This window comes from Serinus canaria, chromosome 3, assembly GCF_022539315.1.
Source record: "Serinus canaria isolate serCan28SL12 chromosome 3, serCan2020, whole genome shotgun sequence".
NCBI lineage: Eukaryota > Metazoa > Chordata > Aves > Passeriformes > Fringillidae > Serinus > Serinus canaria.
Genome location: NC_066316.1, coordinates 46,058,720 through 46,086,428, shown reverse-complemented (window position 1 = coordinate 46,086,428; position 27,709 = coordinate 46,058,720). Strand labels below are relative to the sequence as shown.

Below are 27,709 nucleotides of genomic sequence, written 5' to 3'. Positions count from 1 at the left end.
TCCTACATTTTATTGACTTCTTGATTACTCACATTCTCATACAGGGCTTGCAGAGTCTCTAGGTCAACCACAGAATTGTCCAAGTTCACAACAGCTATGAAAGAGAGAAAAGAAAAAAGAGTTAGTTGTTCAGGATGATAATCCAGCTGTGAAAGAAAGCTGGTCACAATACGCAGCAACAGTTTTTTATGACCTACTGGTCATACAGCTTAAGGTTTTAACTTTATTAATTCCTTGAATAGCACAGTATAGTATAGCTAGAAACCTGGCAGAGCCAGGTGTCAAGTGTTAAAGAATTCATCTCCCTCCCCCCAAACACACAAACATGATCCCACAAGTATGGCCATAGTCAGAGATCAGAGATAAGCTTTACATCAGACTTTCATGGTCCAGCTGAAAGCATTATAAAAATTTGTAAATCTGCACCACAGCCACACACACACACTCACACAACAAAGCTCATTCCTGTCGCTGGTTGACTTCAGTCTTAAACTCATTAATCCATAAGTCAGCCAGTTAACTTCAAAACACCTGACAAGGGTCAAGTCTTCTATGCACTAAGCCGACACATTTAGTATGGATACAAAATATGCCTTTCCTGTTCCCAACCAATTCTGGCGCCACACACATACTGTATTTTTTTCAGCATCAAAAAGCCCCAGTAGAACAGCTCAAATAGAGTGATTTTTATCTACCTAAACTGGATTAAAAAAAAAAAATTTAAAAGTTACACACATTTAGAAATGGAACCCTGAATTGCCACTTGTTAGAGAAACAATTCATAAGGCACAGGAAATATTTTTGCTAGCTATTGAAAAATTGTTCTCAGCTAATAGGAAGATTTATTTTTCAATTAGTGCTTTTCAATCTTCCTCTTACATATTTTTGCAAGCACCGTGACCATTCATTTAAAAGCTATATAAATCCAGTTTTCCTCATCTAGATCTTGAAATTTAGAATGTTGCATTAGAACATATATGATGGCAATGAATAATTTTTGTCATACTACACCAGTCTTTTCCTACTTTGCTCTTCATGAATTTATGCCCTTTTTCTGTAATGGGCTTTTTGTGTGTTTGTGTGTATGTGGTGTGTGAGTGCACTTGTACAATAAGCTGAATAATTCCCTGGGTGAGAATAATCTAGAAATTGCAACATTGATCAGAGGTAGAGACCCAGCATCAAGTTAATTTTTGTCCCATAAATCCATGTCCTTAAAGTCACAGAGAAATTCAGTATACACCTAAAGACTACAGAATATAATTCAAGCTCATGTGTTTCTGATTGCCATCTAGAGATAGCACTCTGAGTCTGGGACTTATCATGTTTCCCCTTTCCAGGCCTGAGACATAGTTTTAGTTGCAGTTTAAGAAAATGATAAACAAAAAAGTGTTGACCTTGATTAAACTAAGCAGGTCACACTGTATCTCTAAGCAGAGCTCAAAGCTAACTTTAAGGACTAAACCAAAAAATTATTTAAAAATTCTTTATTTTTTCAGAAGTAAGGTGGGGCTTTTTTTCTATTTTTCCCTTACCAGAAAGCAATGCAGCAGCCTATGTAACAGTTAACAGTTCAGGAAGCAACATGTTTTTTGTTTTCTTTTGGGGTAGGGGGCACATGCAAAAATCTGCTACTAATTATTTCGGGTATTTTTAAACTTCCCTCCCTCATCCAAGTGTAATAATTGTTGCAACAGAGACTTAAAGATGCCCTCTACACAGGGCACGGTATTATACATTGTATTTAATAACCCTTGTTGCTCAATAAGACTATCTGTATGCTTAAAAATGTGCCAAATTTGCCTTGTAGGACTGGACACTAAAATTAGCATGCAAATAGAAACTGGGTCGAGATAGTGTTTTCTTAAAGCAGAGCTCTCAAACCTAACATCAAAGCCTATATACAAACAGCTTTATTAAACCCAGGATATATTATGAAACTCAGTTTATACTATCTAACATTTCAGCACTTTTATGCTTATGCAATGTTTTCATATATGGACACACTTACAACCCTTCAACTATTTATTTGCAGTTGTGGAGGTCTTCTCCCTGCTCTACCCCCCTTCCTTCCAGAGACTGTCCACTCCTGAGCTAAGAAATTCAACATAAGTTCCTGCCCTGACTTTTGCTCAATGTTAAGATCACCCACGGATTACTGAGGGAGCAATAGAACACTTTTGTTTGAATGCTTGCAGGAGATAAGAGAACGCCTGGCAAACACAATGGTGCCAGGTCTGTGTACTTTCAACAAAACAGGTATGCAAAGAGTGTACATACCTCAGGGAGCTGCTTAAAACAAATCAGTCTGAAACAAGGACATGGAGAAGTTAGATCCTAGGATATATCCTTCAAGTCTCTGCCTCCAAAGAGAAATATATTTCTATATGTTTAATCTAAACCTGTATATGTTCATGAGTAGCACTCCAACATCTCACTAGGATTTTTCCATGTACACCTTAGGTGTGCTTCCCATAGTCTGAGGAGAGAGGATATGAGCTTCTGTTCTTAGGCAAACCTGCAGCATTGCCATGCAGAACATAATAGTTACCAAAATAAATCAGAACAATTGCATATTTAATTCCATTATCTAGGCAATTTGAACTGATAAAAACAATGATGTCTCCTTATGTAGCCAAGCTCGCTAGTTAAACATACCCCCTACAATCACAGCATGACTACACAAACATCTAACCAAAGGATTCCATATGTGGTGGCAATAGAATGATGAAATGCAGACAAAGATTAATTTCCTCATATGAAAATATTTTTAGCTATGCTGCAGTTCCAGTATACTTTGATGCAAACAACTGGAGAAGGGTTCGTGTTAGTCTTGCAGACGGTGGATATTTTCACCCATGTCACTGGTTTAGAAAGTGATTTTTTCTTGTTTCAAAGCTGACATTGAAATTTCCTGGCTTGACTACTGTGAAAGTGAAGAATATCTATTGGCTTTTGCTCTAACAGAAAGAACTTTAATCACATCAGACCCAGAAATTTAGTTCTTACTGTCAAGATCTCACAGTTTTGTTATTTTCTTGCATTCCTATTGCCAGTGCTGCAAATTAAACCAGCTCCACTTTCAAGCCCTAAAATTATAAAATTATTTGATCCATACATATAAAATTCCGTATATATACAAATACATAGATATAATGAAATCAAATTCGAACCAAGTATGTCCAGATGCCCACAGAAAAAAAAAATGGAATTACAAATCAACAATTTCTTTTTCTATTTAAGCCAGGGTCAACAAATAACTACAAAAAATCCACACAGTAAAATAACGGGTTGGCGATCAATCACAAATGGTTAGTTGATAATATAAAGAACAGAGAAAAAGAAGAAGAAGAAGAAAATTCAAAGTATTTATAACCAAATTAAAGGATTTGGGGAACTCTTGCTGCTCCTCATCTTTCCTGATATTGTCACTATTTTGGTTACAATCTACATGGAAATCTAAACTGGTATATTTGTGATGGAAGTTATATCTTATTATTTAATGGCAGAATATGAAAATTTTAGCAGAATGGAACAGTTTTCTTTCCATTCTGTATTTCTACCATATAAATTGAATAAAAAAAAATATATACAATCTCCCATTAGAAAAGCCAATTTAGACATTAGATTGAATCTGGAAAGACAAAAGAAAAATCGAAGCAGAGAGACAAAGATTTACTATTTTTAATAATATCAAGTGATTTGCAAGTGTAGAAGTTACGTCCTTTGACAGGAGGATATGTTGCTTGTAAAAAAGTGAGATTAGGACATATGATTATATTCAGAGGCATATTTGAACTGAAAACTGATGGATCTTCATACACAGAAGAAAACTTAGAACACAGACATAATTTAAAAAAAACCAAAAAAACCAAAAAAACCCAGCCAAAATAAACCAACAACAAAGCAAAATACAAATAATAAACAAAAAAAAAATTAACACCATCCTTAAGTCTTCAGGGCAAGACAGTAACCAAACCAACAAGAAGATCAAACTTCTTGCCAGCAAATGTAATTCTGAAGATGAAATGTGTGAGAAAACACCATCAGCAGGAAGATGCAGGACGCCCAGGGTATTGTTAGGAAGACCATAAAAGGAAGTTTCTGTACTTTTTCCCCTGTTAGACAGATCACTGCTGTTGATATTCATATATCTAGGAGTACATGAACTACCAGCTGCCACTAAACCAAAGCCAATCGGCAGTGTAGACACAGCTAACCTACATTTCCCTGTGGCTATGAACCTAAATCCACCAATAGTACCACTTACATAAGCTGTTAGAGAAAAGACAACTTCCTACAGCTACCCAGTCCTTGGAAACCTTATTTTGTTTCAAAGTCCAAAGCTTTGGAATTTCCTTTTAAAATGAAAAGGCCAAAATTCAAAGTTTCCCACTGAGTAGAATTTCAGAAAGAAAAAGTGTTGTAAACCAGACCCTTCAGATCCAACTTTTGTGTCATAAAACTCTTATTAGCACAATCACATATGGATGACTTCCAGAAAACTGGTATTCAGTTGAACTCCTAGTCTTAGCCTTCCCTTTTTTCAGGGCAGGTTTCAAATCACACTCCATTTCTCTGGCCTTTCCAAGTATGCTTCCTAAGCTTTTCTGTCTCTGGACTCCATCTAAAATTAAGTGTCTCCTTCTTGAGACCTCCTGGAAGCACCACTGTGTCCCAAAAAACCTGACTAAGCATTTTCCAAATCCTATTTGACTGATAACAGATTACATTTTAAGTCCTCATAAAGAAGCAGTAGCTGAATCAAAACCCCGTCTGAACCTGCACTGCCCTACTCAGATCCATCCTTCAGGGATACAAACGAGCAAAGCACCCATCCAAGTCCTTCCTGCTGATTTCCACCTCAGTTGACTTCTCCGTGACTCTCCAAAAACCAAGCAGTATTGCTTCAAGAGGCCACTTCTTTTTTCCTCCTGCACAGCTTTGCCTCCTCACTCTCACATCTGCTCTCTTTCTCCAGAAGAACACCAGGAGTTTCTGCAAGACTTCACAACTTCTCTGACAAAGGGCAGAAACAGATGGTCAGTACAGCAAAACACAAAGGCAGATCTATTCTTCTTCACTGAGTGAAGGACCTCCTGCTTCTGCAGCAACTAACCACAGTACTCTTACCACATAGTTCTGTGTGTGGCACTCATCTGGGGGTTGCTCAGCTGTTACGCCCTTCATGAGACTCTAACATGCAAGATTATAGGATACTGAGAGGTTCCAACTTCCATGGTACTTTCTCTGGGCTTTGATCCCCAGATATTTCTATTTCACTGAAATCATCCACACTCCAGGAATATTACTGTAAGCTGAAGAGTGAAAAAGACTGAAAAGGCATCAACCAGTCTTACAACAAAAAATTTACTCTGTTGTTTTTAAGAACCTATATCAACATACAGAAATGTAGAAATGGTAAGCTTTATGTAATTAAGAGTCTCAAAATTACTACCTAAGTTTTTAGACGGAATGGTACTATTAAAATTCATTCAACCAGATTTCACAGGACTTATAATTATTTTAAATTACCTAAAAAATGGCATTTGCAAGAAAAAAAAGGCACATAAGTAGGTGAGTAGGTCCAATGTGTCACTTTGAATGATTTTCCTTGAGTTTTATTTCTGAGTAAATTAAAAACAATAGCTTCCTCAAGAAAAAGATATGGGCAGTAAATTGAAAATGGTCAAAGTCCAACACCATTAGAAAACTAACATACTGTCAAAACCTTAAAAATTTGAGAACAAGTCAGATAATCTACAGCTTGATCAATTTATGATTTATCAACAAACAAGGAAAAAAATAGATAGAGAATACATACAGAATTGGTCTGTGAATGCAGAGTGGAAGTCTTCTCTGACAGGTGTCTTCGGAGGAAAATGCAATATGACACAGGCAAACACAAGCTAACCAGGAAAAAAAGTTTCAATCCAGACAATATCATCAGGTTCACAGGAATAACTGAGAGCTGAATTGCTCACTTCAAAAGTAGAAGAAAAAACACCTGCATTCGTGTTCTCATCAACAAAAGAGCCAAAAGAGCCTAAGAAGGTGATCACACCGCAATGACTTCTTTTGCTCCTATAAAGATTATGTTTAGATGCAATACCAAGCTACTTGCAAAATAAACCCAGATTTACATCCAATAAATAGTTAGTATTTATATTTTAAAATAAACTAATCTGCAAAACTTTCAGTCTCTTATTGGTTACATAGAAAACCCCCATGACTTCAAAACTTAATATCCCTTGGTTTGCCTCTCCTTCCCACCACTACCTCCCAATACTGTCCTCCTCCTCCCTTTCCCCCATCCCAGTTTTTTCCTTTTCCCCCATATCACTTCTGACATAATTCATCCAAAATTTACATCGTATTTTTTATCTGTAATAGTTTCAACAACTTGACAACTACTGCTATTTTCTTGAGATTCTTCTTTATCTTTACTAAAAGAAATGTGAATCTCCAGTGCAGAAAGTTAAATTCCAAATGGGGCTCTTTAAAATAAATGTTGTGCTTACACAAGAGTGCTAAAACCTTATGTCCCTGGGCTAATGTATGTTGTGGCAACCCCACAAGCGTCATGACTGTATAATTTTTCAAGATCCTCAAAAAATAAGTGAAAGAAAAGAATTCTTAAACAAGATTTGCATAACTTGCAAACCATCCCCCCACCCCCACTGAAAATTGGTAGGTGGGGTACTGCTGCGCTAAGTTACCATAAATTAATACCTTCATATTATTACTTACCTCCTTGCCCTCAGTACCTTTGTGATATACTTGTCTATTAAGAAATACTCAAAGTTTTCCTGACAATGTTAAGTGCACAAAGCACAAGGGAGACTAGGGCTTCAACACAGGTACATACAGCATGGATCAGAGGCAAGACACCACTTAGAACTGCTTGCACACAGTTTTACTGTGGCAGTAATTCACCTTGATCTAAAGCTTGTGTAAGAAACCAGAACAGTAAACTAAATTTCCAAGCAGAAGCCATGGATTAAGCTGAGCTGTTACTTCAGACTGTTTTTAAATGACTTAAGAGTTTTAAATACCTTCAAGAACATGCACCCGCATTTCTAGGAAGCAATAGAATAAGAATCAATTAAGCATGAATATGTTTTGCAAAATGTAAAGTAACAAAAGTAGAAGACTTCATTGAAAGGACTGAATCTCTTGCATGATTTTTCTCTTATAAATATAATTCAACTTTTAGACAGCTGTCCTGTTCCCTAACTTGTATCCCAAATATAAAAACTGTATCAATAGAAGTTTTCTACATACATGTAAATATATATTCACACATACAACAAAATATATCACCAGATTTTATATAGCTGCACACAGTTAATATAAACAGTTACATTACATACATTTCAAACAAGTGCCTACTTTGTTAAGGACAGCAGTTACTGATTATGTGAAGTCAAACTTCATACACCTATACAGTTTGTTTACAAAAAGTGTGCAAGTTCAGCTCATAGAGAACAAATATATTTTGTTTGACTCAGTATGTCGCCTTCTTGTCTAGGCAGGAAAAAAAAAGTGGAGAGCAATGCTGTAATCCTTTCAGAATAAAATGTTTAAATACAAACATGATTGCCATTGTAGACTGTTTAATTTAGAGAGATTGTATTTCAGTTCTGGCTTTGAGAGGTTTGCTGATTTGACTATAGAGACTACTTCAATGCTTATCTTAATTGTTTAGATAAGATTTGTTTGAATTTGGCAGGTGAAAAAAACATGGGTGTGGGATATAGGAAGGTTGAGAAAAGACTGGCATTTCACCAGATTATGCGTATTTTAAACTACAGTGCACAGAGGAGCAAACAGTCTCAATGAACCTGCCAGGGGCTGGGCATCAGGGAGGGAATGTGAAGCGTGGGACTGAGCGGCAGGATTCAAGATTTTCTACAAACTGTAAAGGATTACAATGATAACTCCCGAAACACTGCTGGAGGCTTAACATACTATACAAATGCTAATTATATAATACACATTTAAAGAAGTTTAAAAAAATACAACTGTGCTTTATGATTATAGTAAGGGGTTGTTCGCTAGGTTCCTGACCCTTAAATGTATTTTTAAAGTGTTTCAAGAACAAGATTTCAGTATAAAATTAATACTGGCATATAGGTATATTTAATATGTAAGAATTTCTGTTAGAGAAAATATAATTGTTGCTACAAAAAAACCCCAATGCCCCTTGGCTTTTATTTCGGGATCAGTTTGTACTAAGCTTTTTCACTTTTTGGTTAAGGTAGCACAGTATGCCACAGGCATTTCATTTAGAGGTTCTCAAAAGAAAGTTTGTCATACCTGTCAAGTATATATTTTTGGGGGGCAGACTACTAGAACATGATATCTGAGGAATATATTTTGGGGATGTTTATGTGTCAGTATGTATTTACAGTGCGCGCTATAAAAACATCAGCTGCAAAGCATGTATGCAGTAGGTCTGGCATTGTGTATCAATCTGGCTGGAGACAGACATGATTTGTAGCTTTAAATTCATTATTCAGGTGACATAAAATTTGGGTTTCCTGTGTGGTAAACTTTTTTTTTAGATCCATACAAGCTATAATGCCTTTCAATTTGGTTTCAATGGCTTTAAGACCAGGCTAATTTTAGCAGTGATTGTGTAATTGGAAGAAATTAGCAACACTTATTTGGAATACAAATGAAGCTTCATGCTTCAAACTAATTGAGACTTTGAATTGTGTGGATTTTTTTCAGAATTCAAATTTGCTGGCTTTTGATTTAATCCCACCTAATCTATTTCTATAAGAATAGCTCACAGTAAAAAAAGTAATGTCTAATGCTGAGAAGCGTAGCCCACAGAGACAAGGTTTTTATTTCTTGCTTTAGGGAGCTCATTTTAAATTATAAATTTAAACAAAATGCAGGAGGAAAAGGAAGAAGAAGAAATTTATCTGAAACCATCTGCTAGAGAACTGCTGTATTTGATAAGGTTATCAGGACTTATACCTAAGACACATTTTTTTCCCAAATAATAGATTCTTTGCAGTAAGCAGCTAACTTGGGATCTTAGCTTTTTTCTCTCAATTTACCCATAGTTAGTGCATAGTTAATGGAGCTCCTGGTGTGTCTGGTTGGCAATTTAGAATACTTACATTAAATTGTTTGTGAACCCTAAATGAGCTAATACCTGCCCACCTCATAGATCTGAAAATGTAATTGCTTTTGAAACATTACCACAAGGAGAGAGTATCTTAGGCTTTCATTGGACTCTGCTCCCAACTTACTGCAAATATCTTCATCAACACTGAAAAGAAAGATACTAAAATAGTGATTATTCCTCAATGAAATCCAGGTGGAAATGGTAATGGGAGAGCTGTTCTTTGCTCAGCAGACCAAAACTCATCCAAAGAACTGCTTTGATTGCACTCTTTGTAATCACAATGAATGACTAATCTAAAATTCTCAAGGAGTGGATAGAAGTTAAAGCAAGTTTTGAAGTAGAGCTAGAACCAGTGTAGTATCAAAACGACCAACAAAGGAGACAGCAGAATAACCTCAGAACTTGTCTTTCTATTGAATTACTTGATCTATTTAACTTACACAAAGTTTAGAAGCTACATAATTACATACCTGAAAGTAGACGGCTCTGTAATTTCACAGACAAAAAGCACAAAAGAATGAAGGGCATCTGTAAATTAATCTGGCAAATTCACTATGGAAAGCATATTTAAAGTGCTAAAAGTGAGAGAAATAAACCTTTTGAACAATGTTTCATGGGATATGACTTCTCCATCACTTAAAGTATTTCTATGAAATCCTAGACTCACCAAAACCAACTGCAAAACTTTCAGCAACTTCAAAGAAAGCAAAAGGTTGAAGGGTCAGCTTTTCAGCTGGAACTCAAGATCATTTATACTGCTAAAATGTTCATATTTATACAGATTAAAATCCTGAGGCAGAAATTAGCAGGCAATATTACATAACTTGATTTATTTAGCAGCCAGACCAAATGCTTAGAATGCTCTTTCTAAAAACCTAGACTTGAGCTGCATGTCTGCCCTTCACTACGTCTCTCTGAAATTCTCTACCATTCTTGTGCAACATCAGCGAGCTTAAATCATTTTACACATACTACTTGGAATGTTGTTACTGCTTGATGATTTACAACAGAAAGTACTGGAAGCTCTTCCAGCCATGAAGACACCTATTACCATTCAGAAACAAGTTTTTGCTGTTTATGGTTTCAGCAAGCCAGTTGTGTGTGATATCACTATCCATACTAGCAGAATTAGGAAGCACTGTGTGGAAACATACAGAGTTTCAACCACCATGCAAAGCAGGTCCTCCTTTGCCTTTAATTGCTGTACAAGCAACTGTTTCAGTCACAAGCCAAGATGCAAATTTTCTTCGTCAAGAACTACAAAAACAAAACACTTGAGAGGTTTCCTCTCAAATCTAAATTTCTCTTTCCTTCTGTCAAATGGGATAGTATCTCACTGAAAAAAATTTACATACTCTCAATTTATTCTCCAGATCAAATTAAAATTATATTTTTGGCACTGCAGAGAGCATATTATTGTCGCCTAGTATTCTACATGTCTGCCCTGTCTGATGTCTGGATAAACACACCAGGGATTTCATCGTATTAAGGCACGTTAAGCCTTTCACCAAATATTCTGAAGTTAGAGTACTAAGGAGCTACAGATGCTAAGAAAGTGATGTAATGATCTTGTGATCTTGTGACACCACGTTGTAAGTGCGGTGGGATTATGAAAATAATGCAAAAAGATTTTTGGCTAGGTACATGACAGATGACACAGCTTTACTAATTCAAATCACAATACTGTGATAGCTGAGTGCAGATGGATGCCTGTGTCTGGTTTAAGTTCCATCTTTTTTCACACTCCAAAGCATTTCTCAAAAGCTGGTATTAATTCAAGGAAATAAAGGCTGGGATAACAACAAAAACCAAATGGCCATGTATGCAGAAAACCAAAATACATACATTAAAAGAAAAAAAAACCCTAGAAGTTATTTGGAACCACATATGTATGTTTATTACAGTATAATGACTAGCTTTGGCCTACTAACTAAGATTATGGGAGGCAGTCGATACCGTTTCAGTTCAGTAACACTGAGCTATTTTTTGTGCCTAGCAAAAGCAATTGCGACTTCACTAACAACAGAAAACACATTACACTGAAACAGAACTGCGCACCCACTGCTTGGGGAGGTTTCACGAGAAACAGCAGAACAACAGAAATTAACCTGGTCTTTCATTGCCGGTGGATAACAACAAAGCAAGAGAAAGACGAGAAAGCAGTAAGTAGGAGAAATCCAGGTAGCTCGCAAAGTGACTGGTACAGGAACCCCAACATACTGACTGCAGCATGGGGAGCAGTGGGCACTCAGGCTAAGCAAAAAACCACGATTTCCCCGGCACTCTTCCTTACCCTCCCCTATCATAGATGAGGCAGGGACACAGCAAAGAAGCCACTCTACCATCTTCGAATCATGCTCTCTTCCTTGCACTCGGAACTACTGTTTAAAGGAGCCATTCCCTGCGTGAGGGCTGTGCCGAGCGGCAGCACCCCGCGGAGCCGCAGGGCCCAGCGCCCTGCCCGGCCGGGCGCCTCCCGGGCGCGGCGGTAGCGGCTCCGCTCTGCCAGGCCGGGCCGGGCCGGCGTCTCCCGGGAAGGGCGGCCGAGCTCCCGGCGGCAGCGCGGGCCGCTGTTGCCACCTGCTGCCCGAGCGGGGACCGGGCCGGACAGGCGGCGAGAGCCCCGCGGTGGGCGAGGGGCCGCGACAGCCCCGCCCGGGGAGGTGCGCGGAGCGGGCAGGAGCGAGGGAGGAGAAGCAGAGCGGCGGCTCAGGTAAGCCGAGCTCAAGGGGGAAAGGCCAGGCTGTGTGAGCGATGTGCGAGTCATCTGACATCTGCGAAGGGAAGATTTGTATTTACCGGTGGGGGTAATGGCTGTTCCGAGTGGAACAGAAGGACGCTGATCAGCGTGACACTAACAGTGTAAGGCTGTACTTGGTGCCATAGAGGGATACACAGAGGAAGAGGGGCAGCGAATACTGAAGGGAGCGTGAGCCGGGTAAGATAAAGCAGTCGGTTGTAAAAGATGTACCGCGTTCCCTATGGAGGAAGTTCTCGCCTTAGCATAAAAAACACAGTCAGTGCCCTCTTACAGATCACTCAACAAGCAGTTTAATAATTAAATGGTATTTTACCATTTATGAGTAAGCCAGTATGCCGCATAGCAAACATACTAGCGTAAGGTTTAATCTGTTAGCCATGTTTCTGGAGTCATCATCAAGATCTAAATTTTACAGGATCAGAGTTATTACTCGAAGCAGCTAGGCAGATTTACCAAAAGAGGCGAAGCGACGCCTGATCGACTTCTGAATAAAGTACAAAGCAATTGGAGACGCCAAACCAGCCTTTAACAAAATTTCTCTATAGGATAAGGGAGTAGGATTTTTAGGAGGAACACTATAAATTTAGACCTTACAACCAGAAATTAGCTTAAAATGAGAGGAGGGTTGAAAGGCTAAAGAAAGGTTGAAGGTTAGAAGAAAGCTTAAAGACACTTCATTAGAGCCACAGGAAAAAAAAAGTGAAATGCACACTTTTCCCTCCCTTGTCTTTTCACAACCTCAATATTCCTACTCCTCAAAATCACATATATGATTAAGTATAAGAGCGTGGGGGACACCTGTAAATAAAGATACTCTTCAAAAGTGGAAATCAGCCAAAGAAAACAAAAAGCAAAGTCTTGGAAGTTCAACGTAAATTGGACAAGAACAAAAAGGTCTAAACCCAAACTTGCCAAATGCATAAAGCTAGTAGTAAAACTGCTTTCAAACACATCACATGTATGAAGCCTGACAGGAAACAGCTGGGCATGCAGATAATCTGGCTGTAAAAAGAGCACAAAAGAAAGAGAATCAGAAAAGGTTAAACAAACTATTTGTGTAAGGATTCGCAACCACAGAAAAGGTCAAAGAGGTTCTCAGACAAGTTCTGTACTTCTGAAGTGATATGTTTTGGGCACTGTCTCAAATTGAACAAGCTTCAGAACATACAAATAAAAATTTTAAGAGGATTCCTCAGATGATACTGGAAACTACAAACCAGTCAGTCTGATTTTTATGCCTGGAAAATGCCTTTGTGTTATACAGAAGAACATTTATGTTTTTTAAAGAACATACAGCTAAACCAATGTAATGAGAGAGCAAGGTAATACAATTTGTAGTATAGTAGGCACTCACGAGCAACAGATTAAGTAGTACTGTTTTAATGGAGTGTCCATAAAGGCCCAGGTAAGAATGATCAGGTTAATACTGAATTTGCAAAAGGCTCCTCACTATCCTTACCTAAGGTTTCAGAAAAAATTAAGTTGTTGTGGTTAAGAGGAAGCATTTACTTGGATTAAAAGCAGCCACACCAATAGACCAAAAAAAAAAAAAAAAAACCACACACACAAAAAAAAAAAACAAAAAACCAAACAAAAAACCCACCAAAAAACCCCCCAAACCTGCTCAAAAAAAAAAAAAAAAAAAAAAAAAAAAGGAAAATCAATTACCAAACTGAAAGATTAGATTTCAAAGTAGAAATTTGCATCAAAGAAGCCTTACTAGGACTTCAGCAGGTTTCTCTGCTGTTTAATGAACATGAGGCATCAATGTTCTCAGATAGTAACACCACTTAAAAGCTGACCACAAGCACATGAAAAAGGTTCTCTCAAATATTCAGTGTCAATACACGCAAAGTAGATGGGAAAAAAAGAACCCAGAGTGTAAAAGTCCTGTGATGCATACAGAATTAGCAACTGCTGCCCCAAAAAGACACTCAGATTTTTTTAATAGTTCCCTGAAAATATAAGCTCAAAAATTAGCAGCAGTGAAGGGCAAACAAAATATCAGCAACAATACAGAAAAAATAGAGCCTGAAAGAAGATGATGTGACCTCTTGGCACAGGCATATGGTGCACAAAGATCTTGGAAGCAGCATGCTGAGCCAGTCAGTCACCTCCTTGGCAAAGAGAAGAAAGAATCATGGACTGTGGTGACAAGAAAAAATCAAAAGAACAGATAACATGTTTGAAAGCTGTTCCAAATAAACTTTTCAGTTTGAAGGCAACTACTACAATAAGATAAGAGACCTATGAAAATTACACAATGAGTGGTCAGTGCCACTCACCTTGGCTTTTTATTTTATGATTATCTACAGAGGAGATCAGGTAGATAGATCTCCCCTTGGCCAAATATAACCTACAGTTTTAATTGATTTTTTAAAAAAGACAGATAAAAATACAGTTAGAGGTACACTGAATGTTAAAAGTTTTACCTACTTTTCTTGCAATGATACTAAATCCCCATTTTAACTACCTTGTATTTAAATTGTTAGTAGCTATATACATATTAATGGCATTAATTTTTGAATTAAAATCTTTTGTATGTATAAATGTATCCAAATCTAACAAACACATGAAAAATCACAAACAAACTGTTGTTGCAAACATCCTTTTCTTTTAAACTTTTTCATGTAATGAAAAAATATGTAACTGTATTATTGGAAGTTCTTAATTAGTAGGGATTTCTTATTTTTAATAGTGCTAGAACCTCTATGTAGTTCAGGAATGTATAAGAGTATGACTAGTGGAAAATACTTCTGCTGTAAAAGAGACACAAGTGCTCTTTTTCTCCCTCCTGCCACCCAATTTTTACACAGTACTAAAGCTAACAGCACACATTTTGTTGCTTTTATGCTATGAATTTTGTAATCATCTCCCTTCTGAGTGAATACACAGTTCACAAATGGGAAATAACAGTACAGGGTTTTTTGGGGGGAGAAAAGAATGTTCCTGAAACTTTTCTCTAACTTTTGAAGTTAGATCAGACTCACAAGAAAAAAACCCATGGTTTCAACTGAAACAACAGACAGACAATGCAGTTACATTTTCTTACAAAACTTCTCTATTAAATTAAATTCATATGTTCTTAACAACAACAAAATCTTTAATTATCCAAACTGTTCAATGTGGCAGTAATTAGTCTCTGCTGATTCAAATATTGTGAAGAAAACTCAGTATTATTTTCTTCATTAAAAACCCTAAACTTATGTTATTTAAAATGCACTTTGTATTATAGAAAAAAAATTGCATAATTTTATAATTTTTTTTTAAGTGGAAATGTCATATAACATGAAAGATTCAGTTCCTTTCTTGATGATACTAATATTTCTGTCCTTCATTGTCTTGATTTACTGCACATATATTTTAAAAAAATTATAATTGAAGTTGTATTTTTCCCATAACAGCTGTTGCTATTGCTTTATTGACCTCTGGTCTCAGAAAATCTTAGAAGATAGAAAGAGGACAAGAGGCATGCTTTAAATACTCAGGGCTGGTTTTCAGGACCTTCACACACAGCTCAGGGGTTTATGCCACATCCATTGGAAACTCCACCTGTCCCCAAGGACTTTGGTTGTCCTTCCTCCCCAGCTGTGTCTGACAGGAGGGGCTGGACAAGGGCTCCAAAATCACTGCTCAATACAGAACACCAGGGGCATAATTACAGCATCAAAGCAGTAGAAACATCTGCAGCAATATATATGTGTGACACTAATTTAACTCTAGCCTGTATTCTATACAAGTAGTTTTTGTGTATTCCTTTGTTTTCCTTCCCCATAATTTCCCAACAGGAGCTTGTAAAGTAATTAAAAGTGAATAAAACGTGTAAGCATACAATCCAACAGCAGGCATAATGAATATGTAGCACAAAGTCAAGAAGAAGCAGAGAAATAAGACACAGAATTATGGTATGAAGTTTTGAGGAAGTGCTAGTACACTAGACAAAAAACTACAGAATCAAACCAGTCTTTACTGGGCTGTGTCTCTGAAGAATCTAAATAGGTGTTGGAAAGGCTATCAGAGGGGAAGTTTAAACTATAATCTTTTAAGCTTTTGGGTGTTTGCACACACAATATTTGATTAGGAAAAAAGAGAAACATTTAAAGAATTTCAATTCTCTACTAATGAACCTGAAGTGGCAGGTTAAGTTTCAGACTTTGTAATTAACCTGCACTGATGGCAAGAACTTTACTTTTCATTAATTTAATAAAGAAATACAGACTTGCCACCTAACAGAAAAAAGGTCTGCATATCTTCCTACAGACAACATTTTCCCCCATAACTTAAATGGACAGAAATTACAAATTTGGGAAGCAGTTTTACTTATACTTACTAGTATAACAGTGGCCAGATAACTTGATCCAATCGTGTATTTTTTTGTCCTCATAACGTGTTTAATCAGTAAGATATCTTTTAGGAAGATACTGACATATTTGTGAAGAATGGGTACTATAAATTTCAAATGATGGTTCTTGTGCACACATGTTGTTAGGATAAATAATGCTCAGATCACCTCTGGACTCTCTATAAAATAAACTAATCCTGAGTCTTATCTTCCAGATGTTCAGTCATTCCTTCCTGATTGCTTTCCATTTCGAGCATCTCTTGGACCTAGACTACATGATAATTCAATACATTAATAATTCCTCATCAGAAAATTGAAATAATGCAGTGTAAGAGACATTTTATCATCCTTCTCTAGTGAAATCATTTAGTTAAACCTCTGACAAAGTCTCTCCTTGCTCATCATGTCTACATGTCAGTATAAGTGGTCAAGTAAGAAAACAAACCCAAGATTTTCTCTTGTTCTTTTGTCACTAATAGTCAAATACTGAGAATAAACATTTCTTTTTCTTGCTAACATTTAAAGTATGTTCACTTCCTGCACATCTGTCTTGAATTCAGGGCAGAAGATATGTTTGTTGTTCAAAGTTGTACTGCTGTTAGCAGAACAAACTCTGCGGCAGATATAACTTCCAGTAAAATAAGCTCATATCCAGATTACAGGGCTGGTTTTTACCAGCTGTTAGGTGAATCTTCCTGCCTTTTTTGTAATTGTTTTTCCTAGTTCATTCTTCTTTGAGGCCTGTAATGGACAGAGTCTTGGTCTTCCCTTTCTTTTCCCCCCTGCAGATATCAGAGTGGGACAGGTAGTTCCATCAAATTCTGCAGACTACCAGTGTCTCAGAGAGAGGGTAAAAATGACTTATTAAATGAAAAAAATGAGAAGTCATCCAAAATTCAGAGGCATAAATCTCCAAACTACTTCCAAAAGACCCAGGGCAACCACAAGGTGCTACGCAAACTTTTACAGAAAAATAGTTAAGAGTATTGTAGCAACACAGTCTCTGGAGTGACAAACCTTGTTGAGAGAAACTTCATGAATTGGAAAAGAGAACAGACAACTTCCAAAGACAAAGAACTGCATATGCCATGTTTGAGAAACTTTTACTTTCAACATTTACAAGGCATGCTTAGAACTAAGACAGTTTTAATGTGCCAAGGAATAATTTCCATACATGTAATAAATACTAGATAAAAATCTCACTGTGTAATAAATTTAATATTTAGGTGCACAAAATACCCAGTTTGCCTTTTTTCCTGGCTGACATCTTCAGTTTAATTCTTTCCTTCTATTTTTATACACACAGAGAACTTTTTGCTATTCTTACTGTGCTTATTACCAGTTGTAAACACAGAGGAAGATACACTGTTTCTTTATAAATAAAGGGATTGAGGACGGCACTGACAACTTATTATCTGCACCATGGCTGCAATGTCAAACAGTTGCCATATTCCAAGTGCTGACAGACAGCTTGAACAAAGATACCTTATTTACAAGACAGGGTCCCTAAATGCAAACACAGGCTTAACATGCAGTTATATTTTAATGCATAGGGTGTTCATCATAGGTTACTCTATACAGTTACACCAAAATCTTGTGCCCTAATCTGAGCACACTTTGCATCTCTGAAATATTAAGAAGCCCACCCCCCCTCCCCACCAAAAATGTTAATTTTAAACCCTGAGTCTTTTCTCTAGGAAGAAAATCTGAGCTATAAAGGAAAAAAGAGGTAAGAAGTGCTTGTTTGGCATTTCTCAAGTTTTGGCCCTATCATGCAGCCAAACACAGCAATATTTCCAGTGGGAACATAATACTGGATAAAGGATATTCGTGGTGGAGTGAAAACACAAAAGCAAGCAAAACGCCTGGGTAAAGTGTTTTGCATAGCTGATAGATGGTTGCAAAAAACCCAGGCATCAGTATGACCTTGCATGAAATCAGAGAAACCACGAGTACTCATTTTTATGCTAATAACAGAGAAAGGGCACTACAACTAAAGAGACCAACGTTTCTTACAGTTCTAGCCTTGCCTGCATAAAATAGATGCGAGTTCTGTTTGGAATTAGAATCTACTAAAAAAATCCCCACAACAAAATTTAACCTAGCAAACTTTGAAGCCGTACTAGAAAGACACACTAGAGTACAGAACAAATGTGCTCTGATTATTGCAACTAATCCTTCCACACTGTAAAAATATTTTAAAAGCAGACAGGCTCTGGGCATTTGTCTTGACTAAACCTATTTCCAAAGCTGGAAGCATACAAATGCAATTCTGCAAGCAGACACTTAACAACCATACAATAAAAGAAAACTATATAAGATGTATTAGAGTATACTGAGATCCTCTGTTAAATGCCACATCTGATCAGATATGCAGACAATCTTCTTGCAGACAATATTTCATCTTAAAAAATATATGTATTTTGTATCTTAAAAAATATATGTATTTTGTATCTTAAAAAAGCAAATAAAACTACACCAAAAACACCAATAAAAGAACAAAAATTTAAAAGACATGAAATAAAACATTTGACCAGGTCTCAGGCTATTTTAAGGTCTTCATCTAAACACAATCTGAATTAAGACTTGAAATCCTAAATTTATTTGGTGGATTAGTACCCAGCATAATTTTTTTCCCTTCTGTACATGTAGAACTTCAAAATTTTTCAAAAGCACCAGAAAAATACAGCACAGTAAGTAGCATGCAAAACAAGAAACGTAATATCACTGATCACTGAAAGTTTCTCTCTTCTTCTGGGTTGAGGCCAGTAAAAAAACCAAAAAACAAAAACCTTTTCTGTGATTTGTGTGAACACTGCATCCTCTATAGCTTTAAGTTGCCTAGTACCACAAATTGTCAGGAGGGGGGTGGGGGGAAAGTTTCATTTAACTGCATTCCTTATTTATGCATAACAATTACTTGTAGAATACTGAGAAAATTTATATTGTGTAAATTGTAAATGTAAAGTGTAAATTTATATGTCAGTGTACATCAAACATGGAAAAACCTCAAGACAACTACCAAAAGGCCTGCCCCTTGGCTAGGGGACAAAACCCACTGATCACATTTTTTACTGTAGTCATTGTCATACAACTTTAATATTAAAGATGCAAATACATCAACTGACAATTTTGCATGCATAAAGGTAAAGCTAAGTACTTGGGGTTTTGATTCTGCATGGGCTCTATGGTTAGATCACTCAGAGACCTCTGTATGGAATGATTGATACCACAAATACTTCTGGGCAATATCTCTATTTTCCTTGCCCCCACCATGCAAATATTTCCTTCTCTCCTCACCCCATTTTCTCCATGCTTATTTTATGTTCTTTAAAAAAAAAAAAAAAAAAAAAAAGACTTCTAGCACCAATCATTTTCACAAATTCCCCCACCAGAAAAACATTTTCTTGTGTTTGTTTAATCACTTCTGCACAGCAAGGGAATAAAAGAACCATTAAATTCCCTTTTGCAAAGACTTTTGGTTTTAGAAAACAGCTATTGAAAGAGGAATATACAAAATCTGCACACAGCTCTTAGATGATCATGTGTGCCTAATATTGTAATAGGATAAAGGTTAAGAATAATATTGTTTGACCCCTTCAACTACTGACATTCATGCCATGTTATTGTTAGTGTTGCATGTTAAGCAAGCAAATTTTCAATGAACTTGTGTTGGCTTTACCACAGACACAGATGTTAGGCGGACTCCTTTTTTCATAAGGTTCTCATTATTAACTGAAACCAAGTTGAATATTTGACTGAAGGAAAGGACCATATCATTGTTTTCAGATTTTGCTCTATGACTTAACTGAACTACATCTGCCAGCTTTGGAAATACCAAGTACTTCTTGGCGCCAGCACTGGCGCCTTGCTCTATGACTACCATCTTAAGTGCTTCAGCTTGAGGAAGTCTAGTAACCATCAAAACAGTTTAATAAAACCTTAAAACTGTGATTACGAGTTACCCACTAGCTGACAGAGTGCTCTCAAATTTGTTCTATTTATGAATAATTTCGCAAAATAAGCAAATCATAGTAAACTGAATGCATGGCTGTAAATATGTAGCCTAGAAAGTTCACAAGATGTTTTTGTGATTTATGAAGTCTGTGTTATATTTGAAACCACATTTATTTAATAGATAGGCTGGCACTTCACAGGATAATTCAATCTGCTTCAAATCTATCCAAAGCCTTTGGGAAACATAAAGGATGCTCTGAATATAAATGCAATTCCACTTTTCACCTTTTTGCACTACTGTCTCTTAGCATAAATGTGAAAACTATTACACTCCCCTAGAAGATCTCACTTGGTAAAAAATGCTGTTGCAGATGAAAGAGTGCCACAGTTTGTGCTAACCCAAATATAGGAACTATTTTAGAAAACAAAAAAATTAAACACTGTAATTCACTTTTCTGGATATGTCCCAGGGTTATCTGAATTAAAATAAACAACACATCATTCTTTCCTCCTCAAAAAAAACCAAAAATCAAAGTGACTATATTATATACCACTTACACAGCTGATGCTGAAAGGGAAATATAAATACCAGAACAAGCTATTTTCAGAAAAAATAGTGTAAAAAGGCCTCATAATGATTTATTTTATATATCAAAAGATATAAATATTTAGCATTTCCAGAGAATTATGTGATCTGAGAATAATCAATAGTTATTTCACTTACCACGCTGAATGTCCTTCATGTCTAAATGAAGGCTAGACATTAATATTCCAACAGCTTGAGATCTTTTGTTACTTAACAACTTGACAACCTGCCAAAAGAAACACAAGTATTATTATATTATGCAGGATAATATACAAGATATTTTGCATTACTAACAACATATTCAAGAAACAGTTCTTTGTAGTCTATATACCTATCCAAAAATAATCAAATTTATTATTCCTAAATTTTGCTTCTGCTGTACAAACCCATTACAAGTGTATGTAACTTTATCACCTAGTTGAATTAAATCCTAAAAGGTTCCTCTAGTCTTCCTTCTTCATTAGAATGCACGCTCTACTTCACACTGATTTTACTAAGTGTATGAAAAACACTGTCAAATAAAAAAAATTCCAACTGTGTCTATCTTGGAGTTGCTTTGGTTTCCAAAACCACACAATGATTTCCATCTTTGATGTAAGTTAAAACTGTGAGAATTTGTATTTTATTTGAATGTTTGACGTAGTAGGCGCCAATACGAATTTTGTTTTAAAGTCAAAATAACCACGTACACATTGGGGTTTTCTTTGATCAGTTTAAGGATTCTAAAAGGTCACAAAGCTTTTTTTGTTTCCAAAATAGGAAAAAAAAAACAAAATCAAGGCATCAAAATGTCTTGCTTTAGGGGTTAAAATCAGTGATTATAAAAGACTTTCATATGTGTTGGTTTTGCAATCATAAGAGCAGCAATGTAATTCACAGACTACCTTACAAAGGCTCTAAGTTGTTTGAATTCAACTTGATGTAAATTTTATATCATTGTTAGGAGAAACAAGTAATGCCAAAAAAGGATTTTATCCGTAAGACAACATGATTCTAGATGAAATAATTTTCAATGCCAGGATTCAACCATTGCATAGAAGAAAGAGGTTAACATTTACTCTACATGAATTGCTGAGTTTTACACTGTACTAATCACACCAATGAAAACCCTTGTGAGTCACTTGGAGGAAAAAAGAAAAGAGATAATTAAAACTGTTAGTTCATGTCAGGAAGCATATACATATTTTTTCAAGTTACAGTGCTACTACTGTAGTGCCAGGAGGCTGGATCATCTCCAGCCACACTGGAAAAATTATTTAAAAATTAATTAACAGAAAAGAGATTAGAAATAGTAGAATTAGGTTAGGCAGAGTAAAGAATTTATTGATCCAATTCACATCTTAAAGGCTCAAAAAAGTATTCAGAAGATGTTTGCCCTGTGATTCACTGACTCATTGCCAACTTTGATTCACTTACATTTTCAGATGCAGGTCTATACACTGATGTTTGAACAGCAGAAGAGAAGGAAAAACCTGACCCTGAACTCTGCCATTGGAACTACTTCGGAAAGGAAACTTGAGAAATACTGTACTTACAGTATAGGCTTTCTGAGGATGTGGTTGGCTGGCCAACTGTTTAATTTTCTTTTTTCCCTTCCTAAAACTTCATAACCATTGATTATGAAGATATTTTATCCCCCTTTTCTCACAGATGCCAAACTAGCTGCAGTGGAGTGAAAATCCAGCTATAGAAGCCCTGACGATAAGGGACTGATGTCTGTGTCTCAAACATGAGCAGCCAGATCGCTGTGCTGCCAACCAAGGATCCTTGGTAATAACGTGCTGTGAGAAGTTACAGGATGTGGCTGGAGAAGGGGGCCTTACAGGGCAGGGCAGCAGTTTTCTGGGACAGAAATCCTTGTTCTGGGTCCTGGAGATAAGTACAGCATGGTACAGTGCACATGCAGGAATGAGGTGGAGAAAAAGGATTGCTGACCAAAAGCCAACCCAGTAGAGGAGGATCATGACACCAGAGACCCCCCCCCCCAAACCCATTTCCAGAAAGGTCTAGAGGAATGAACTGTGCATGATAACTGATTTGCATAGAAAGCAAGAACTTTATCTATAAATAAGTACCCCCATGAAGCTCAGGTACACATGTGCCAGGGCTCTGGACATCCCGTTAGCTTGATCAACACTGGACAAAGGACTGGTCATCTTTGTCCCTCCCTCTCTCCAGTTTCTCTCACTCACTCTACCTCTTTATTCAGAAACCACCACTGTGTGCTTATACTGGAAAATAAGGGAATAACATATCAATTTCCATGACCAGTGAATAATTTGCTAATAAAATTCTGTAAGCTTTTACAGACCTTCTGGCTTTTGTCATTCCTTGTTGACCATGAGCATCTGCACACCTGTGTGTTCCTTTCCCTTTTGGGGTGGGATGTCTCAACAGCAAAAAATACTGCTCATTAACTAAAACTTTTAACACTGGGAAACAAGTATATCAAAACTGATGTTCACAAAGTTAAAGATCTAAATTCAAGTCATAGCTACTCCCATCACCTGTCAAAAATTAGCAAGAAATTCCTATGTAACTTTTTAATCAATTTAATATACTATTTGGAATTTAAAACTTGGATACGACAGTCAGATTTTTTTAGATTTCAAATGTAAAACTAATCTATTTCAGAAAGATACATTTAGTATAACCTACAAAAGTCTTCTAATAGGGTATAATCACTCTAAACATTTTTTTAATGGAACAAAAATTTCATTCAAGCCTGGAACTGAGATAAATTTGGGTCAATACGAGCTTTTCTTCTTGTAAAGAGAAGCTGTTATAGATTTATTTCTTTGCAGCTACACAAAAGGACTACAAAATAAAGTAGATCTCAGATAGCAAGGTAGAGATCAAATCTTTCTAACAATCAAGTTGCAATCTGTAATACAACCAAACAAGTATTTTCCATTCTCTTAAAAAAAAATAAATACAAAATTTCAAGATGAACGGAATTTCTTCAACTGATGTTGCTACCTAACCATACTTGCTGGAAAGCCAGAACAACAAATGAAATAATACAGTATGTTACGCAAAAAAAAGTTCAAAAACTTCACCCTAAAGTTGTGTATTCCAAAAACATTGAAGAAACTGAATTTGGTAAAGATGTTGGGGAAACTGTTGATTTCAGCTCCTATCGTTATCACTCAAGCCAAAGCATCTTGTTTTAATAGCATAACCAACTCACTGGTGCCAGCATAAAGTGGGAGTCCTTTGTTGCCTTTATTTTGAACTAGAAAACTATCCCAAAGCTGACTAAGTGAATTAAAAATCAAATGCAAACTAATCACAAAAGTGCTATCAGAAAACAATAGTCACACAAAGTGGCAAGAGCTCATCAGAAGAAAGCTTGTATGTTTTCTGTCCCTCAGATTCTGCAGAAATGGAGTAGAAATTGAACTGATGTAGGATACTATGTTATTGCGAAGTAAAACAAAATAAAAGAAGAAAATCAAGAGTAAAATAGCTTTGTGGAGTGGTCTTCCACAAAAAAAAAAAAAAAAAATTGCAACTTCATTCAGGTGTGAACCTACCTAGAACCAACTTGAGCTTTCCAAAGGGAGCAGAACTACACTGTTCCCTCTTGGAGGCCCAAAGAACATGGATGAGTTGGAGTCTGATCTTGGAAACCTCCCACATCTAATTCTTCACCCATGTACTATTATATTTTCTTCAAACTGTGAAATCAGAGTTTCTATCTTCCTTCAGAATTCTAAAGCTCAGAGAGCTACTAAGATCAGGTTTACAAATACAAGGGGATAAACACTAGAGAAAAAAGAAGAAAAAATTAACTATGTTGTTGTCATGCAGGCTAGAACATGATTCCTGTCCAGGGAGCAGGACCAGACTTGGTGACATAGGAGATGCTTTCAAGTCCTGGCTTAAAAGTCAGCAGGAAATGGAAGCTGCTTTTTCTGAAAGTCACGTGATAGACAGGAGAATAATTAGTTGCTGAATGCCACATCTTGACAGTGATTAGAAGCAAAACAAAACAAAAAAACCGTCCACATGAAGAGTAAGTAATCTTTGCTGCCAAAATTCTGAACCATGATGATATCAAAAGGGTTACAAAGAACATGACTGTCAGGTGACTGGGTACAGAACAGCAATAGATAAAACAGTTTCACATAGCAGCTACCAACTTCCCCTGGTTTTATTTAAAATGTAGGGTTTATGTCAACTTTTATACTAATCTCTATTATGCTGTTCCTTCCCATTTCAGTCAATTGCATGAATACTAGAGTTTCCTCCAATAGAATAGACGTGACAATACAACACTAATTCAGAAAATATGAATATTAGCATAAATGCCTAAAGCAATTCCCACATTTAAAAATAAAACAATAAAATAAATCAGCTGCATAGTCTGGGCCTACAGGCTACAGACAAGTGACGCCATTTAAAGGCAGAACAACAAAAGTTCGATAAATCCAATCTCTGCAAGATCTAAAGCCTCAGACACAATACACAGCTCCTTTTTAGTCTGGATTCTGGAACTCTGCTTTAAACAAATTTTAAAAAAATAAATAAAAAGGAAGCTAGAGATATTATCTGCAGCCTGAAGTGTAGGACAGACTTTCTAATTCTTGAGTGGTCCTCATTGTTGAGCATTAACAAACTACATGCCAAATTTGTTCCTGATTGTTTAACACAAGCAAAAACATTCAAAGAGATATTTAGTGAAAGGTAATGCAAAACAAACGTTTGATGAGAGCCCCAAAGCAAAATACATGAAGATTCCTTTTCCCCAGAATAATATTTGTTTAATGCATGGAATTTTTCAATGATTCTTGCTTTCTATTTCTGATTTTGAGCATTTAGAAAAATTGTCCCAAAGTTCTCACTGGTTAAGAAAAACTGCTGTACACTACAGAAAGTCACATCCAGGAAACCCCACTTTACAAAGACCCATTGCTCATACATGTGGCAGGGGAGAGGCAGAATCAACAAAGTTCCTAATCAAACATTAAGAGACAGGATCAGGGCAGTAACAGTCACCTTCTCCCCAGGCACCATGACAGTCTTTTTTGAAGATACAAGTGTATTCCAAGTGTAAAATGGGCAATCACAGAAGTAGACCCATCATGCCTTTCCCATGTATATCCTTCCTACAGGTATAACAGAATAACATTCTCTTACAGGTGGGGGATTTTTATGTGTGTTGTGGGTTTTAGTTAGCCCTTTGTTTGCCTTATTTTAAAGGTGAAATCAGAGGTAACTTCTGGCTAGTAATGGCAACTGTAAGAGTGGAAACAGGAACTACTTCCAGTAGTGTGGTCACTTTGGTGTAATAGAAGACCAAAAATTTTCCTTAATATCTACAAAATACCCCTAACCCCCCAAAACCAAGACCTGGTCCCAGCTGTCTAACAATATATCCATGCTGATGGCATGTAATGATTTAACAGAACTCACAGAGCATCAATAGCAAGGCCTAATTTTCAGCTTCTCTCTGTCTCCCATCCTAGCCAAAATGGAAAATCCCCTCTGGAAACTAGCTAGTTTCTTTACCCATTGAAGAATTTAGTAATCTCTATCTTTCTCTTTCTCATATAATTTTAGATGTAAGTTGTTGACATGTTATGCAAATTGGTGAAGTCAAGCAGCCATGTCTGAAACTTCATGCTTGAGGGTAGAGATGAAACATAATATTTACTTCTTGTACATTTTATCAATTACCCTGTTGTGTTATTTCATAAATAAAGCTTTACCAATATGGATGAGAAACAATTAATATCCTTTTGTGCTCTTTTAGCACTAAAATAGCACTATTTGAAATTAACATCATTAAACTATTACTGTAGGAGCAATCTTTTACTAAGATTGTTACCCCAGTTAATATTCATAATTTATGACGTTAGGTGAGAAAATACTTATAGTGCTTAAATTCAGTTGGAAATTAGTTAAGTTGGATAAGCATTGTGTTCCTCAACAGGAGGCTGAGCAATAGTAAAATGTCCCTTACTAAAAAACAAGAACCACATTCTAACTGTAAGGACTGGAGTCGCATTTTATTTCCAGAAGTATTCTCTTCCTTCTTTATGTCCAACTTAAAATTCAAATATCCTGAAATCATGATCTAAACTGTTTCATTGGTACATCTTTTATACACCTAAGGCTTTTGAAACCAAATGATATTTTAGCAATCTACTATTTATATTCTGGGATGGAAACCGTGTTTAAAATATTATTGTCAATAGATTCATAGTGGACTTTCCACATGAGAAAATCTTTAACATTTTTTTCATTTACATGATAGAGTATAAACATGGTCTGTGATTGAAAAGTTCATTGCAGTTACTTCAATAATATTTTGCAAAATTACAGTTAGAGGGTTACCACTAATGTTTCTAAAACAACTGTTCAAAAGTTAGGAAAGGAAGTAACCTATGCAAGGCAGCTCAGTCCATTCTATGTCCTTATTATGCTGACTGACATCAAGGTTTTCTAATTATGTACCATTTTTCCACCAATCTCCTTCAATATATGCTGGCCAATGTTTGCCATCAAAGTATATTCTCAATATTGAGAATTAATATGAGAATTATCTTGAGACCATTTTCATGAGCCTTAATCATAAGACCATTTTCTTCCTGCTTTACTAATTACTTGCATTTTAAGTGCTGCAACAACTTCTATAAAGCAATTTCTGACACAGGTAACAGCTTCATTTAATAAGTAATCATTATGAACTGTGCTCATTTCACACAAATGACACAAGCTATAGGAAGGATTCTATGAAAAAGACTACCCAGCCACATAATCCGACCTTGTATTGTAACTACATGGCACAGCTGAACAAGACACAAGAGTGAGTTTTACCCTCTGCTTGGATCAAACATCACAGCTTTGATGAGATTGACAATTTGGTTTAAAGGATCAAAAATACCCCAGTCTACAAAAAGTTTGAGTTAAATT

General features: G+C 36.4%; 1 protein-coding gene across 2 annotated transcripts in view; it reads right to left on the bottom strand.

Moving 5' to 3' along the window:
• Window positions 1-27,709, bottom strand: part of FMN2 (formin 2) — a 168,829-nt gene that overhangs the window by 70,032 nt on the left and 71,088 nt on the right. For both annotated transcript variants that reach the window (XM_018917089.3, XM_018917091.3), the window contains 2 exons: window positions 20,927-21,014; window positions 33-94 (listed from right to left, as the gene is read on the bottom strand). In XM_018917089.3, coding sequence (XP_018772634.3) covers window positions 33-94; window positions 20,927-21,014 — 150 coding nt within the window. The remainder of the gene's footprint in view (window positions 1-32; window positions 95-20,926; window positions 21,015-27,709) is intronic.